Source organism: Mycteria americana, chromosome 3 (genome assembly GCF_035582795.1).
Source record: "Mycteria americana isolate JAX WOST 10 ecotype Jacksonville Zoo and Gardens chromosome 3, USCA_MyAme_1.0, whole genome shotgun sequence".
In the NCBI taxonomy this organism is placed as follows: domain Eukaryota; kingdom Metazoa; phylum Chordata; class Aves; order Ciconiiformes; family Ciconiidae; genus Mycteria; species Mycteria americana.
The window spans coordinates 10,715,138-10,730,518 of NC_134367.1; the positions used below are offsets into that span (position 1 = coordinate 10,715,138).

At 38.2% G+C, this 15,381-nt stretch overlaps 1 protein-coding gene across 3 annotated transcripts in view; it reads left to right on the top strand.

Annotated features, from left to right (window-relative positions):
* The window catches only part of LDAH (lipid droplet associated hydrolase), a 126,631-nt gene that overhangs the window by 11,811 nt on the left and 99,439 nt on the right, over positions 1-15,381 (top strand). For all 3 annotated transcript variants that reach the window (XM_075497848.1, XM_075497846.1, XM_075497847.1), the window contains exon 2: positions 4,064-4,222. In XM_075497848.1, coding sequence (XP_075353963.1) covers positions 4,064-4,222 — 159 coding nt within the window. The remainder of the gene's footprint in view (positions 1-4,063; positions 4,223-15,381) is intronic.

Consider the following 15,381-nt stretch of genomic DNA (forward strand, 5'->3'; position numbering starts at 1 on the left):
CCAAATGATCTTTCAAATAAAATGTCAAGTCCAAGTAATAGAGTAGGATGGAACAGTTAATATGCTATCAGGACAGTTGCATAAATAATTAAGCACAATGTGGTCAAAGGAAACTTATTTTTACTATCAGCATTTTACTTTGGAGTCAGCTGAACCAAAGATGAATATGAAGAGACTTAGTCATATGGCAGAAGTAATCTGCTCCCTGTGGATAACTCTGTTTCCAAATATTCTTATCTGAAACAATGACAGTAGGTGGAGTCCAGATCAGTAGTAAGACACCTAAATATATGTGTTGGTTAGTAAGTGCAAGTGTATGTCTAAGTTCTCATTATAGGCTTTGCTAACTAGGGGATGATTTCACAGAATTGTATAGAGTCAAAGAATCGTATAGGTTGGAAAAGACCTTTAAGATCATCAAGTCCATTTGTCTCATCCTGAGGTAGAAACCTGGTGGCTGGTCCCATGGTTATTCACTAATCAGTCCATCTGCTGTCGCCTAGATCTTTGTATCCTGTAATAGCAGTTTGCTTTCAGGTAGACATCTCCATTAAGGGTGTGTTAATCTAGTGCTAAAGTCCTACCCTGTAAGTCAAAGCCCACATTTATGTATTCTAGCAGAAGTTTTGTTGCTAGATTAAGTACTGTTGACAGAAGCTGCCTTTCTTGTAATATTTTTCCATGTATGTTTAGAGCGTTTATGGGCAGGGGTTGGAGAGAAGGAAGAAAATACTGAATGGGATATAATAAGGCCTGATTTCCTACATGGTTGCATCTCTTTCTCTTGCTCTTTTACGTTCCTCCATGATGACTCATATGAAACTCCCACCGGTCAAGTTTGTGGTTCTGTCTTCTCCTTAGTTTGAGCTGCAGCGCAAACTGTGCCCTCTCTGCCAGCTGACTGAGCTGGTAGGAGTCTCATCTCTCGAGACCTCTGCCCATTAAATGTGTTTAGAAATTGATAGGCCATCTTAAGATATTTCTAGGGGAAACGCAGGCAATTCATGCCAAAGGTAGATGCCTATAATGGAAATACTGTTCTTCAAAGCTTCATTTATGAAGAGGGAAGGAAATTCAGACATTTTTTTGGGTATTACTGATTTCATCTTAAAACAGGTCTGAGTAGTATCCTAGGAGTATATCCACTGTCTTTTATCTGGTTTTCTCTTCAGTCCATTTCTATTACTAAAGGCCATAAAGTTACCAATTAAAAACCCAACAATAAATAAATAAATAAAAATCCTTCAGCTATTATATAGAGTTAGTACTAGGAAACCTTTTGGCATTGTCTCAGATGGGCAGTTTTTCTGAAAACCTTTTCTTTTCTAGTATACAGTCTTGCTTTCAGTTAATGCAACATTGTGCATATTGGAAATCAGAAGTGAAGTTAAAAACTGAACCAAAGCTGCTACAAGAGTCTGTGTGAACCTGAAAAGTCTACCATTCCAGTCCATAACGTGTTGCTGAGCTGCCTTTATTCGTTGCTTAATTTAAGACCTTATGTTGCAAATGCTGCTTGTGAATGAAGAGTTGTCAGTGGGATTTCCATTTGGAGTTGTTCAGTGGAATCAATTCAAAATGAAACTTTACAGCTGATTTTATTGGTTCATGATCAGAAACTTTGTATAAAACCTCCTTTCTTGGGTAAGGAGTTGTAGCTTTTGCTGCTTGGATTGTAAACACCTCAGGAAAGGGATGACAAGCTCAGTGTTTACTTTGGTTGTTGATGTAACTGGGTTTCCCTGTCAGAGCTGCTCTTGACTTCCTTCAGGTTCAAATAATGAAGAAATAAAAGCAGGAATAATGCATTGCAAAAAATACCTTATTATAGTTTGACGATATTCACTTCAGTTACTTATGTTCCAGTCACTGTAAGTCAAAGACGATAACATGGCAAATAATGAAGTAGTAAAGGTGTCTCCTTTGGCATTAAATGAACTTTTGGGGGGTGGGGGGTGTGAAGTAGGGAGGTGGGAAAAAAAAGCTTCATCCAGAGAATTGTGCTGTAATTGAAAGTATTAAACAACACTTCTCCCTTCCCTCCAGAAGCATTTTCTGTTTGCATTATACTAGGCTTTTTTTTCAAGGTACTACTTGTTAGTTCAAATAAAGCATTATCTGTCTCTTCTGTATTGCCTGTTGTTTTAAATTCATGTGACATCTTCATTCGGATCTGTTCCTATCAAGTTGTGTAACACTGAGAATTTTCCAGTGACTGTTCATGAAGGTAGTGCCCCCACCTCATGGTCCTGCAAATTTTGTAGATCTTAGGCATGTAAACTGAAGCCATAAAACTTCACAAACTGATTAGGAAATAGAATTTGGATCCTTGTACTCAAAAACAAATGGTCCTTTTTCACTGAGCAAAAACATTTGAAAGGCCTAATGTTACCCTTAACTAGATGCTTTTGATCTTTTAAAGATCATGGTGGTATACAATAATACCCAGTTTTATTGTAATGTGTTTCATATTCTCATTTTGTTTGAATTATTTATCCTAATTCCATGTGCTGATGGACTGCTGCCATATAAGTTATACATGAAACAATGGCTTTTGAACTCGGGAAAGATCATCTTAAATAACATTAAAGGTGGTTGCACTTTTGTCTGTTAATTTCAAGATGAGGCTTACTAAAAAGTTTTCCTGCAGTGGCTGCATATGAAGTCCTTGAGAGTTCCTTTTGAGAATTGCTGGCCTATAATCTTGGGATTTTTTGCTTACTATATAACATAACATATTTCAGTCAACTTTCAGGGTGTACTAGGTAGAGACACTATAATCTATTTTTTCCCCCTTTGTACGTGACTTGAATTACAATTTAAATTGGAAACAGTTAAGCTGGACAGCCTTTTCCATTATAGATGGTCATGTATTCGATAAGGAATGCATAGTCATTCCTGTAATAATTTAACAAAGTTTTTCAACTCTGTTTAAGCCGGATCTGTTGCTTCAGAAGCCTGAAATGTGTTTCTTATAAGATTGGAAATATTTTGTAGAGCTTAAATAGCCCTTGAGGTTGATACAAACAGCTCTGTGGACTTAGCAAGCACGGGTCTCTGTTCCAAGTGATGCACGTGTGCGATCATACTCCAACAAGGGCAGGCTTCTGACTCTTCGTCTGGTAACTGCACCTGTAGTTGCAAATGGTAGATGGTTATTTTGGCAGATGCTTGTGTATGTCATAGCTCATCTTGAAGACATTTTAATTCGTAAGTAGTCACTTGATGAAGTAGCTTTTTTACTGAAGGAAAGAGATGGGAGTTTGGTCAGTCAGCTAGTTCCAAAGTGATAGCCTGATAATGATTTCATATATGATAAATACATGAACTGATGAACATGCCTTGTTTATTTGGCAGCATACTGTTTTATTTTGCATCACTGCATTCAGATAACCAAATAATTTAAGAAAAGCTATAAAGGTGAGCATAAATATTTGCCTGAATTGGTCCAATCTGGATTAGCTTTAACTGACAAAGACTCCTCCTTTAATCCTTTGAAAATTTCTGGAGAAGTAAGTTATGCTGTAGTTAAAATGAGGAGCCCACCTAGTGCTGGAAGGCAATCTAGTAATTAGCATGTTCCTTTCAGCCTCTGGTATTTTCTTTTGGGTTTTTTTGGTGGTTGTTTTTAAGTGATGCTGTGCTCCTCTGGCTGAGGTGCACAGAACTTGCAAAGACATTAATGCAGTAGTTCTGTTTGGTATGTTTTCTTTTGTTTGCCTTCGAATAGGTTTTAACTGAATCTTTTCAGTGGACAGTATGAATAAGACATTTAAAATTATTTGCCTTTAAGGCAGAATAGATCTTATTGTCCAGTTCATGACTATATATTTCTGTGACAAAAACTGAAAGATGCATTCTCTCATATAGTAGTAACATGTATCAACTTCTACAACCTGTTCAAACATCAAATATTGAATTGGGCTTCTGTTTACTGGAGATGGCAGCTGTTTGGGAAGGGTGGTTTGGGTTTTTTTACAATTATTCTATGGGAAGGTATAGTAGCAAAGAGCCAGCAAATACTTGCCGATCTGTTATAACAGTATCTTATTCTGTCTAACAGCAAACATGAGGTCAGCATCAGAAGAGCCAGTCCCATTACATGAAGAATTTATCTACTGTTGTGGAGCTGCTACCCATGTCTTAAAGTGTGGGCCCTGGAAAGACCTCTCAAAAGATGAAAGTAAAAATCTACCCAGGCTCTTATTCATGATTATTCCTGGTAAGGGTCTTTTTTTGTTGTAAGCCTAGAAATACGATGATTGGAAAGGGTATGTTCAATTTCAAAAATCTCACTGGATAAGTGGTAGAATTTGGTCTGTGCATATGGCCAAAAAGTCAATAGTATTGCAATGGTGAAATTTGCAATGATGAAATTGCTTTGTTATATTTGATTACTACTATTATCCATATTCGTAATGGTGCTGTAAGGTAAACTGAGAAATTAGGATGTCTCACCCATTTACTCTGTGGTGGTGGTTTGCTGACAGCATTGCAGGTTGTTGTTCCCCCACCCCACCCCTCCCCTCCCACCCCCTGCTCTCTTTCCATTTATTTCTTGCACATTAAAGTGATACTGTAATGTCAGCTGTGTGCCAACTGAAAGATGAAAGTTTCAATATTTGAGGGAAAATTCTGGATACAGTAGTTTTTCAAAGTGGTTTTTTAATAGTAAATGTTTTAACTTAGATTTTTGCACATTAATTTTTATGATAAGCCTCTTGAACTAGTGAGCATCATATAGTTCTGAGTTATATTTAAATCTGATCATCTTAAAATGAAAGCTCTTAACTTTCATTTAGCATATGTTAAAATTAATGAAGCCCTAAATTCATTGAAGTCTGCCAATGAACTGTAGGAGTTCTGCCATTAGAAAAAGCAGAGCTTGAGCATGCTCAAGCACAGATATTGTGACTCACTTCACTGCCTTAGAGTTTGCAGATTTCTAATGCTTCCTGTAGTTTATTTGAATGTTTGGATACTATTGTTACTTCCCCAAAATTAGTGGTGCGAATAATGACTCTTTTGATTATCCAGATTTTTGGCTTACTGTTTCTGTTAAGGTATACTTTGCTGTTTATGGGCCAGCGTGTGGCTTGGCCCTTACTTAGTGGTGAAAGAGAGCGCAGGTTCTATTTTTCAGGTTTTTTGCAAGGTTTTGGAAGCCTCATGGAATATTTTATGTTAGTTTCTTTGGGCACAATGATTTCATGCCCTTGCCTCCTGGAGTTGAATAATAGTGTAACTTTTAACCCAGTGACAGTGAAGTTTAAATTCTTTCCTTAACTGAAAAGAAGAAATAAGCCTCCTATGATTACATCTTGCTACTGTTTCGTGGGAACAACTTTTAAAGCCAGATACTGTATAGTGTAACTTTTTAGTAAAAGACTATCTGTATGGACCAAATCATCAGTTTTCCAGAGGTACAAGCCTGATGTGATGCTTTTCAGTTGCGGCTTTCTTCCAGTTAAGGTATTTCTGGAAGGCTTAAATGAACAGCTAAGTTAAGTGTTTCTTTTTCCCCTAAGTTTTGGAGCTTTCATCTCTCTTCAGGTTGTGATACCCTTGTGTTTGGATTGGTGGTGGAGCCTGCAACTAGGGTAAATCTGTAAAGCTAACTCTTATCAGTAGAAAGATTTGTAGGGGAAGAGCACAAAAGTCAAACATTAGCATCCAAGGCAAAGTACCTCTGCGAGGCACGTAAGTTATTCTGTTCAAAATATACTAAGTCACACAGAACTTATGGGCTCTATATTCATCACAGGAAACTTTTCGTGCAAGAAAATGTAGTGGCAGGGCTACACGGAGCTTATTTCCTGCAGAACAGTTCTGTGGAGACTCCTTAATAACATCATCTTATATTAACTAGATAGATACCCAGAAATAGACATCAGTGAAGTATTTAGAGTGCTTCTGTCATGGTCTGCAAGATTTTGCAAGCAGCTGATTTATGGTTTTGCTCTTATTTCAGAATTATGTTGGTAACAAACTGGAAGTTGTCTCACTGAGAAAACAATTAAAAAACACAGCAACCACAGTAATGCTATCTTCATTTTAGATACCCAAATTCAGCAGTGAATCAAGTTACCCAGGCTCCTTGCTGTGGCTGGCAGGGAGCTGACTAGGACCTGACATAACATAATGCAGTTTTGCTTCTCATAAATCAAATGGTTTTTTCCTACTGTATATGGCTCATTTTTAGTCTTCAAGGGAAATTCTGTCTGCCAACACAAAAACATACAGCCTTAGGAGAGATCCAGACATTTGGGTCATCTGGCAGCATGTTCGTGTACCTAAACAGTTAGGATTAGATAGCATTCCCCTCGTGCTTTTGTAACTTCCCGAGTATGAAATGCGGAGCCTTTCTGGAGTCCAACAGTTTTCACACTTGAAAGGCATGTGTCCCTAGTTGAGATTCTTTATAGAATGAAATAAAGAGGGGCAAAATGATAGCTTGGTAGAGGTCAAGGAAAGAAATACCCAGACAAAGCCAGCTCTCACTCAAAAAGGAGAATATGCACAGCCAAGTGTTCAGTGATCCGAACCAAGCATGGTTAGTCCTACTGCATGTGATACATTGTTCTGCATATTAAACTGCTCTGGTACATGTTTTCCAGTCTTAAATGAAATTCATGCATATGATTTTGTTTATATATAATCAAACAAAATGAGGTTGGTGGGTGCATATAGAAGAGAAAGATAAAATTCTCAGCTTCTGCTGGAATCTAATTGTTGCAAGAGATTTGAGAATAAATCCTATATACTTACTCTCTTTTTGTTTTTTTTAGCCAAATTTCTTCATAATGGGGAGGATTTCTCTCAGATCAGACTTATTTTTTTAAAAAAGGGGGGAGGGGGAAGAAGCTGACTCCAAAACATTCTTCTACTCTGAAACTGATGGCGAAATTCCCATTGACTTTAAGTGAGGCAGGATTCTGCCTCCTGAGGACTGATAGCTCACTGTGCTTGAAGCAGTTGGAATACAGAACATGCAGCAGAGTTCAGTCTCATTTAACTACAACAAGCTAATGTTTTTATTGATGGCAGTCTGTGTAAATTTATCATTTGAATAAAATTTTACTGTATTACTTGATATGTTTAATGTGCACTTTTTTGTTCCGTAACATTTTTTCCTTGTGTAAGCAAAACCTCTGTATAGGAGTAATAATGTGTGTACTGAAGTAATTACTGTGTGAAAGGCCCAATTTTTCCTCAGCCCAGAATATATGCGTGTACTTGTTTGCCTTTCTTAATATGAATTCTTTTCTATTAAAATCGATGAGATTTACTCATGAGAGTAAAATTAAATGTGTACAGTTGAAGGATCAGGTCCATGGTTTTCTGGAAATGTAGGCATTATGGAAAGGACAGGAATTACTTTTTTTCCTCTTGTGTCATAAAGGTCTATTTTCCCTTTTGCAGTGTTTGTTTAGTGTAAAATTAGCAGTGAAGTATAAAATCTACTACAGCAATATTTAACATTGCTTGGGTTTATTGGAAACCAGGATCCACAAAAGTGTAATGGAATATTTTTTTACTGTTTTAAGAGTATCTGTCTATTTGTGTCTGTGTATTTATGAAACATTTAACTTTGTAAATAAATACAGTACAAACTTTAAAACCACCGTGCTGTTTAGCTCATGAAGTTTTGCTGTTCATCAAGGTTTTTTTGTTTCATTGCAGGCGTGCATTGCAATACTTTCATTCCAGGCTTCGTAATTTTTGTTACCATTGCTGCAAATGATGCAATTTTGTTATTTGCAATCTTGTACTCAGGAAGCTTAGTTCACAGTTGATAATGTATAATGTAAATAGCATTTTTTGTGGTGAAGCATACGACATAAGTTTTGTTCATTAATATACAGAAATAATTTCAGAATTTGGTTTGTTGACGTGCATGTGGAGTACTCCCTATGCTTGCCAAGTTTCTTGATCTGCCTGCTTGCAGTTGGATTGCTGCTGGGTTATTGGATCATCTTATTGTTATACCAACTCATGCAGTGACTTGGTGATGTTTAAGGCCTATGAGGACTTAACCAGACACTTTTTTTAAAGTATAAAGATTTAATCTCCTGAGCTAATCCTCTGAATCAACCTCTGCTTATGGTTTTCTGCTCAACAAAGTGGGGGCTTGGATTCTGATCTTTCCTAGGAGTAGTTACATGTACTTACTTCAACAAGACTCTTGTCACTTGAAGACTACTTAACTATTTTTCAGCAGCAAAAATAGTGCAAACGATTTGCCTGAATTATGACAAGTCTTAATGTGGTCTCCCTTGAAGTGAGACTTCCTGTTAGCTTTAAAGTCTTTGAAGTTCTGTTTTTGATTGTAATGTAAGGACTCTGAAAAGCTTTCAATACATTATCTGGCTTTGTCTGCACCTGCTGTTTTGATATTTAACAATCATCACCCTCAACATTTGCATAAGAAAAGTTATATTAAGAATCACAATATAATAATACTTTGCACTAAAACTAATTGTATAGCCCTGAAGCTTAATTCCTTTGTATTTTGTTTTTTTGGCTCCCACTAAAAGTGTTTTTTAAAGTTGTTAATCATTCCCTCTGCTCAGCAATCACTGGAATGAATAGTTCTTCAGAGGTCTGCTGTCACCACTGAGACCAAGGGGTTTGCTTAATAATGAAAGAATCTATTTCCTCATTCTACAAACCATGTAAAGCATGTTTACTCCAATTATTTTTAATTTGGTTTTAGAATGTGCTTTGATTTATACAAAATTTATGTGATTAAATGTGCTTGTTGGTCCATAATCTGTAAATTACAACCATTAATCTGCAAGAACTGCATTTGATCTAATAAGAACTCATAGTATCGGCAGATTAGCTTGCAGTATATCGCTTCTGGCAACCTTGGCCAGAATGTAATCCAGAATCCTATATGTGAATCTTGGTATTTAATATGTGATTAAATCAATTAAAAAGATGGATCAGAACTGTTCATGTGAAGCAAAATCTGATTTTCGGGTATAGACCACTGAGTTACTTAAGGACGGTACTTCCATCTTCTCAGACACTACTTAAGTCAGCAGTGTTTACTTAGTGCTTACTATTTGCCTTTGATATACATCTGGAGGAAAGGAGAATGCTGCTGGCAATGGACAGCCAGGTTAAGAGGAAAGATGACTTTTTACCTTCTGGGCAAGGGGACTTCTGCGTTCTGGGTCATGTTCTGCTCTGTATGCTTTGTGCTCAGAGTTACTGAATGAGCCCCAGCAACAATTCTATGAACAAAGTTGAGAACCTCTTCTATCAGAGTTCATTAGGCAGTAAAAGCTGCTTTTTTCCTCTTTCTGGTTTTATGGTTTGGTGGGGTTTTTGACTGATTAGTGCCAGAGCATCAGCAGTAGGAAAAAATGTCTGCCCAGTCTCACCTCATCTTTCACCTCTACAGTTTTGTCACTGTGGGCCTGGTTATGAAAGCTCTGCTATGGTTTGGGTTTTTGGCTTTTTTGGTGTTTTTGGGGGGTTGTGTGGGGTGGTTGGTTGGTTGGTTTTTTTTTTTTTTTTTTTGGAGAATCAGGCTGGGTCCATGTCACATAGTTCAAAAAGGGACTCTAAGGCCCAATTTCATCCAGCCTAATATTAAACACCTAATTAAGATGCTAAAGTAAGGAGCATAAATTCCTAGGTACTTTGTATAATCAGTAGTTAGGGATGGGCACTGCTATGAGCATTTCTGCCTCCTAGGAGGTTACATTGCCCTGAGATGATGTGAAGTCTTCAGCTGTGAAGATGATCACAACTTGACTGGGTGCAGACCTGGGCAACCTGTTCTAGGTGACCCTCTGTGAGCAGGGGGTGGGCTGGGAGATCTCAGGTGATCCCTTCCAACTTCAGTGATCCTGCAAATGTGACCCAGGGACTGGCCATCCAGACTTCTTGTCCAGGTGTAGATTCTGATCTGGATTGATTTTGAGGTACCCTCAAAAGCTAATAAAGATAAATATATGGATAATCTTAGATAAATACTTGATTAGAATTAGCCACTCTTGAAAGAGCTGTAATTTAAGGCACCCTCTCCTTGCCTTCACAGCCATACTGTATAGTAAATGCCTTTACACTGAAATTGGGTTTGTTGAGTGTTAGGAACCAAATAGAATTAAATATTCGTAAGGAATGAAGTATAGTACTTAAACATAGTATGGAAAGAGTATGCCAGAAGAGGGAGCCATTTTAAAGATTAGAAAAAAAATACAGTGTTTTTTTGGAAAGCTTATTGCTGTAATAGCCAGCTATACCATGTACTAGCAGGCTTCAGGGTGTCATCTGAAGGCATAGGTAAGCACTGACTGTTTCTCCACTGTATGGATATCACAAAAAATTAGTAGCTTTATAAGACCATTCATGTGACAGTGATTAATTGGTTATGCTGGTTGTTGAGGATCATAAAAATGCCTTTTACTTGTGGTAGGAGTGAAATAAAGGAAGTCCAGTTAGAGCAGAGAATATAAGGATTGGAGTGCTGGGGCTTTTGTTCCTAGCCTTTCCACCGCGTTGCTTTTCAACAGATGCCCAGTCATCCTCACAAATTGTGTACCAAACCAGCAAACAAATCTTCTTCATCCACATTTGCAAAAGTTATATTATCTATCACCCAAGTCTCTAAGCTAGTATTCAGTTACAATCAGCTAACACTGAGTAAATAAATTAACAATAAAAGCATAGCTGCCTAGAGTAAGACCACAAATACTTCCTCTCCTGGAATGTTTAAATCATTGACCAACTCCATGGGCAGCTCCACTCTCACGGATTGTGTGAAATTCTTGCGCCAGGACATATATCGTCTTCTCATTGTACAGCAGTAAATACCCAAAGGACATAAGGGAAAATAACTAATCACATCTAATCACTAATCATATCACTAATCACAAGGTCTTTATTAAAGGAATCATTCATTTAACTTTGGATTTTGGTGGTTTGGATTAAGTAATCCTTTTAGATGCAATGAGAATTTTTAGATGGAAGTCATAGAGTGTAATGTTGAAATAAGCTTCATAGGACTCCTGTTTACACACTAAGTTGCACTTTATTTTGCTTAATCCTGTATCACATAGTTTTGATGACCTGAAGCTGAGGCTGAAAAGCTGTGTTCTGTGTGGATGTATATTTTCCATCATATTAACACTGTGCTTTATGTATTTATCTTCATTTACCTCTACTAGTGTAAGATACAAGAAGTTGCATGGGTTCTATTACCTGTGCTTATTTTGACCATACCTCCCCAAGTAGAGCAGTGCTGCTGTTGTCCATTCTCAGCTGAAGCAACCGAGCAGAGAAGAAGGGAAATTTAGGTGCTCAAAAATGAAGGTGATGCTATTTAACACACCTGGTCCAGAGAATCAACTTAAGAACCTTGTGTGGTTGGAGTCTTGCCTCCCCTGACAAGGCATGTGAAGGATTATGCAGCTCAGAATGGCATCTAGTCCAGCTGGCACACTTGAGTCACATGCAGCTAATCAGCAGGAACCAAAAAAGTCTCAATTTTGCATCTAAAATTCTGTCCTGAGGTAGATGTTTATATCCAAACAGCTGAGCAGGATGCCCTCTCTGTGTGTACACAGAGACTCTATTTATTTATTTAAGAAAAGTTCTTCTTTTACACATTAGCTTAGCAGCAGCATTCATCTGTTCTCTGTATTTGCAGTGCTTGAAATTAAACTTAGTCCTGAAGATTGTTATACTTGAGCAGAGTATTCACTGTAGAACATCATGCCTGACTGCGAGTTAGCCAGGAGAGAATGGCAGTGAATCTTCAGCCCTTTCATGGAGAATGGAAGAGAAACGCTATGCTCTTTTATCATGGCCTCTCCTGCACAGCTAAAGCATAGGACTTGAAGCAACCACTTGATGCTTTGAATGTATTACTTGCCTTCTGGGCTGCTCTTCAGACTGGCTCTGGGAAAGCTAGCTGGTGTTCCTAAAATTTTCAAGAGTGTCTTTCCCTGTATCCCACCTGTCTGTGTTATGGCCTTACGTGATCAACATCATGTAATCGGAGTCTTCCTGGAAAGTCTACCATTCCCTGCTTTATTAGCAGGTGAGACTGAAGTAATTGAACCTCTGTTTGCATTTGGGCAGCCTGTAAGGAGACTGGGTGGCAGGACTGGGCTATTCATAGAGCTCTTGCCTTCAGGTACCTTTTAGAACCATCAAGTAAGGTATAAAGCAGACGTTGCTGAGTCTAACGTAGTGTGGAAGTTAGGAACTGTTTGTAGTGTGCATATTAAGACCCACCAGGCACTGGAAATCTAAGAGCTTAGTGCTTGGAGCACTTAAAAAAAAAACTTCCGAAGGCCATTATTTCACAATCCAAAATGTTTGTCAACAATACTGGCATAAGGTATTCCTGTTCCCACCACACTGTGCCACTCCACCCCTCGGTTATGCCAGAACAATAGTTTGAGAGATCATGCTGTGAATTAAATACATACATACATTTATTTCTGGGGTCTTTTTAAAGCTGGAACAGTTCCCTGTTTGGGTTCACAGCATGGCCTCACAGAGTTGTGCCAGTGTAATTCAGGGGCTGGTAAGCCATGGTAGGGGGGTGGGAATGACAGTGGAGAAGGTGGGAGTTCCTTCAGCTGGACTTGCTGCAGAACTTTCTGTTGTTAAATTATGGTGTCAGTCCACAACACGCAGCACATGTATGTGGGTTCACACGCTTAGTCTTGAGACTTCTCTGGAAGGAGTTGGTGTCCCACCAGTCACACCAGGTGGTAGTGATTCGCTGAGAATGCCTCTCCCTTGAGGCTTCTGCTTTTGTTTATACTGCAGCTCCAGATGAAGCTGCCAACTCTTTGCATTTGACCCTGAGTTCTCAGATTTTGACATGGAGCATTTGTATTTTACATTGCTTCGAAATTTTGTATTTTGCCTGAATAAAAAATTTGACAGTGGGAAAGGAGCTTCCTTACTCTCCAGTAACTGGTATACGTGATGCAAAAGCAATCGATGAGAACAGACTATACAGTAGAGTTCAAAGTTTCTGTAGTGTAACAATCCAGGTAAAAGGGTCTACACAGAGCAAGATAACGTGTTTTCACGTTTCCCTATGATGACAGGCGGCCTTATCAGCTGATAAGGTAGTAAGAGCACAGCTTTCTATTTCAGTGAGACATAAACATGGCAGAACACTTTTCATTCACATGCTTGCATGGGATATGCATCATACATGACCACATTTTTTAAATTCGCAGTTGAACAGGAGCAAAAGCACACAAAAAAACCCCCAACCCTATCTTCCTGATACTTCCAAAGCTGCTACTTCTAACTTTTCTAGCCACTTCTTTATCTCTAGCATGAATATTAATGGCTTAATTATCAGAGATCAGTCTTATTTTCAGCTGACCACGTATTTTCTCAGATGATGATGCATATAAGGTACTGTTAACTGATGGAGTTCTTAGTGGTTAGTAATATTTAATTTTCATGCATAGATTATTTGGTCTGTTTCTGTCTCATTTATAAAACGGGAATAATGAAATCTCTCAATCAAATGTTTGAGGACTTGTCAATGGGATGTGTTGTCTCGACTCAGACCAAGGTTCTTTGAGGGCTCTCCCCTTTATTTCACTGAGCTAAATAGTTTGACTTCCTGAGAATATTATTCTTGGGGGATAACGCTAATTTGTACCTATTTGATTTCTACTTTCAACCCCCATAAAACTTTGAATACATCAGTCAATTTTCCCCAAATTTTTCTGAGAGGTAGGGGACTCAAAATACCAAAAAAATAAGAGTTTGGCTGGAAGACATACATGCTGGTAGAGCATCCCCTGAAGGAAAGGTGTAAGTGTGTTCTATCCCATATTATATATTAGAAAATTCAATTCTTAGGACACTGCTCTCCATTATTTTTACTGCTTATGGACTAGTTGTTTGTGACTAATATTTTAAAATATGCTGACAGTTGTGCCTTGTTTACTGGGTCAGCCCACCAGCTCCCATTGTCTTTAGAAAAGAAAAAAAATCTTTCATTAAAAATAAAAACTTCCTCATGCAGAGAGGAGCCTGTATGTCAGATCTAGGCTTGAAATATGCCACTTTTGTTGAATTTCCCAGTGCTCCAGAAGTACCTCTGATGGGGGCTTGGCACATTTGAGCTTGTTAAGTTTGAGGAGGCAGAGTAATGACAGGATGGTTGAACATCCAACTGTGCTTTACAGTATTTCCCTCCACTAAATCTGGGTGGCAGATGTGACTCACTGAAGTGACTTACTGAAATTTCTCAATCCGCACTCTTCTCTTGGTGTCCTCTCCCTGCAAATGAGGCGTCATTTTCAGCATGGATCCTTCCTGCCTGGCGGCGTGCAGCGTAGTCAGGAGAGGAAGTGGTCCCTCTCCTGCAGCATGCAGAGGCTTGAGTTGGCCGGAGTTATGGAAAAGCTGTGTTCTAGGGTATTTTGCTTGATTTGACCATTTAAAAAAGGATCTCTTTCTCTTCATATGATGTCTGAGGCGGAAGGGAAGAAGAAATTACCTACTGAAGGACCTACCTATGAAGGAAATCCAGTGTTTCCATGTACATCGTGTACAAATAATGCAATTAAAATGTTTAAAGCTACAGCACCAGTGTATAATGTACTACTTTCTTTCTGGCAGCTGCTGCCAGAAGTACCTGAGCTGATATGGATTTGCCTTGGCATTATTTTGACCTAGTTACTTCTGAAAATAATAAAAAATAAATATCTCCTTTCAGATTCTAGTTAACACATGGCCTCATTTCTATCCCAATAGTAACTCCTATGGATCATTAAAGCTATATTAGAAATAAATTTGACCCGTTATGTTCAATAGATATGGAAAACACTAGAGCCAAAAATGCAGTAGGTCATAGCTCTTGCTCTTGTTTTCCTGTTAACGGGCATGATGGAAGATTTTGATCATTGTCCTGACTTCCATTTTTGAAAACAGTCCTTGGTTATCCTTGATGGATTTAAAAAGTCCCATAAGAATAAATAAATATGTAGTAATACATACTTATATACTGCCTTCCACCTTTAAGTTTTAGATCTTTTATCTCTGTTACTGCAGTCTTCTCTTAGGAGGCAGAAGCTCTTCACAATAGGTCTTAAATGGGTAAACGTTTGTGCTTGTGAAGTGACTTGTGTTTATGAATGAGGAAAGTGTTTGCCTTAACTAAGTGTTTGGATTGAAGTCTTCATGGAGCATCTACTCAGGACCAGTACTAATACCCTAACTACAAGACCTTTTTCCTCAATTAGAGATACAGTGGTGTCAATGCAAAGAATTTTTTCCTAAGGTTGTGGATTGGTAAATCTTGGTTTATCCATATGCAGAACAGTTTGTTCTTTTGTCTTGCGTTTCTGAAGACTGATAACACATGCAAATGCAAAA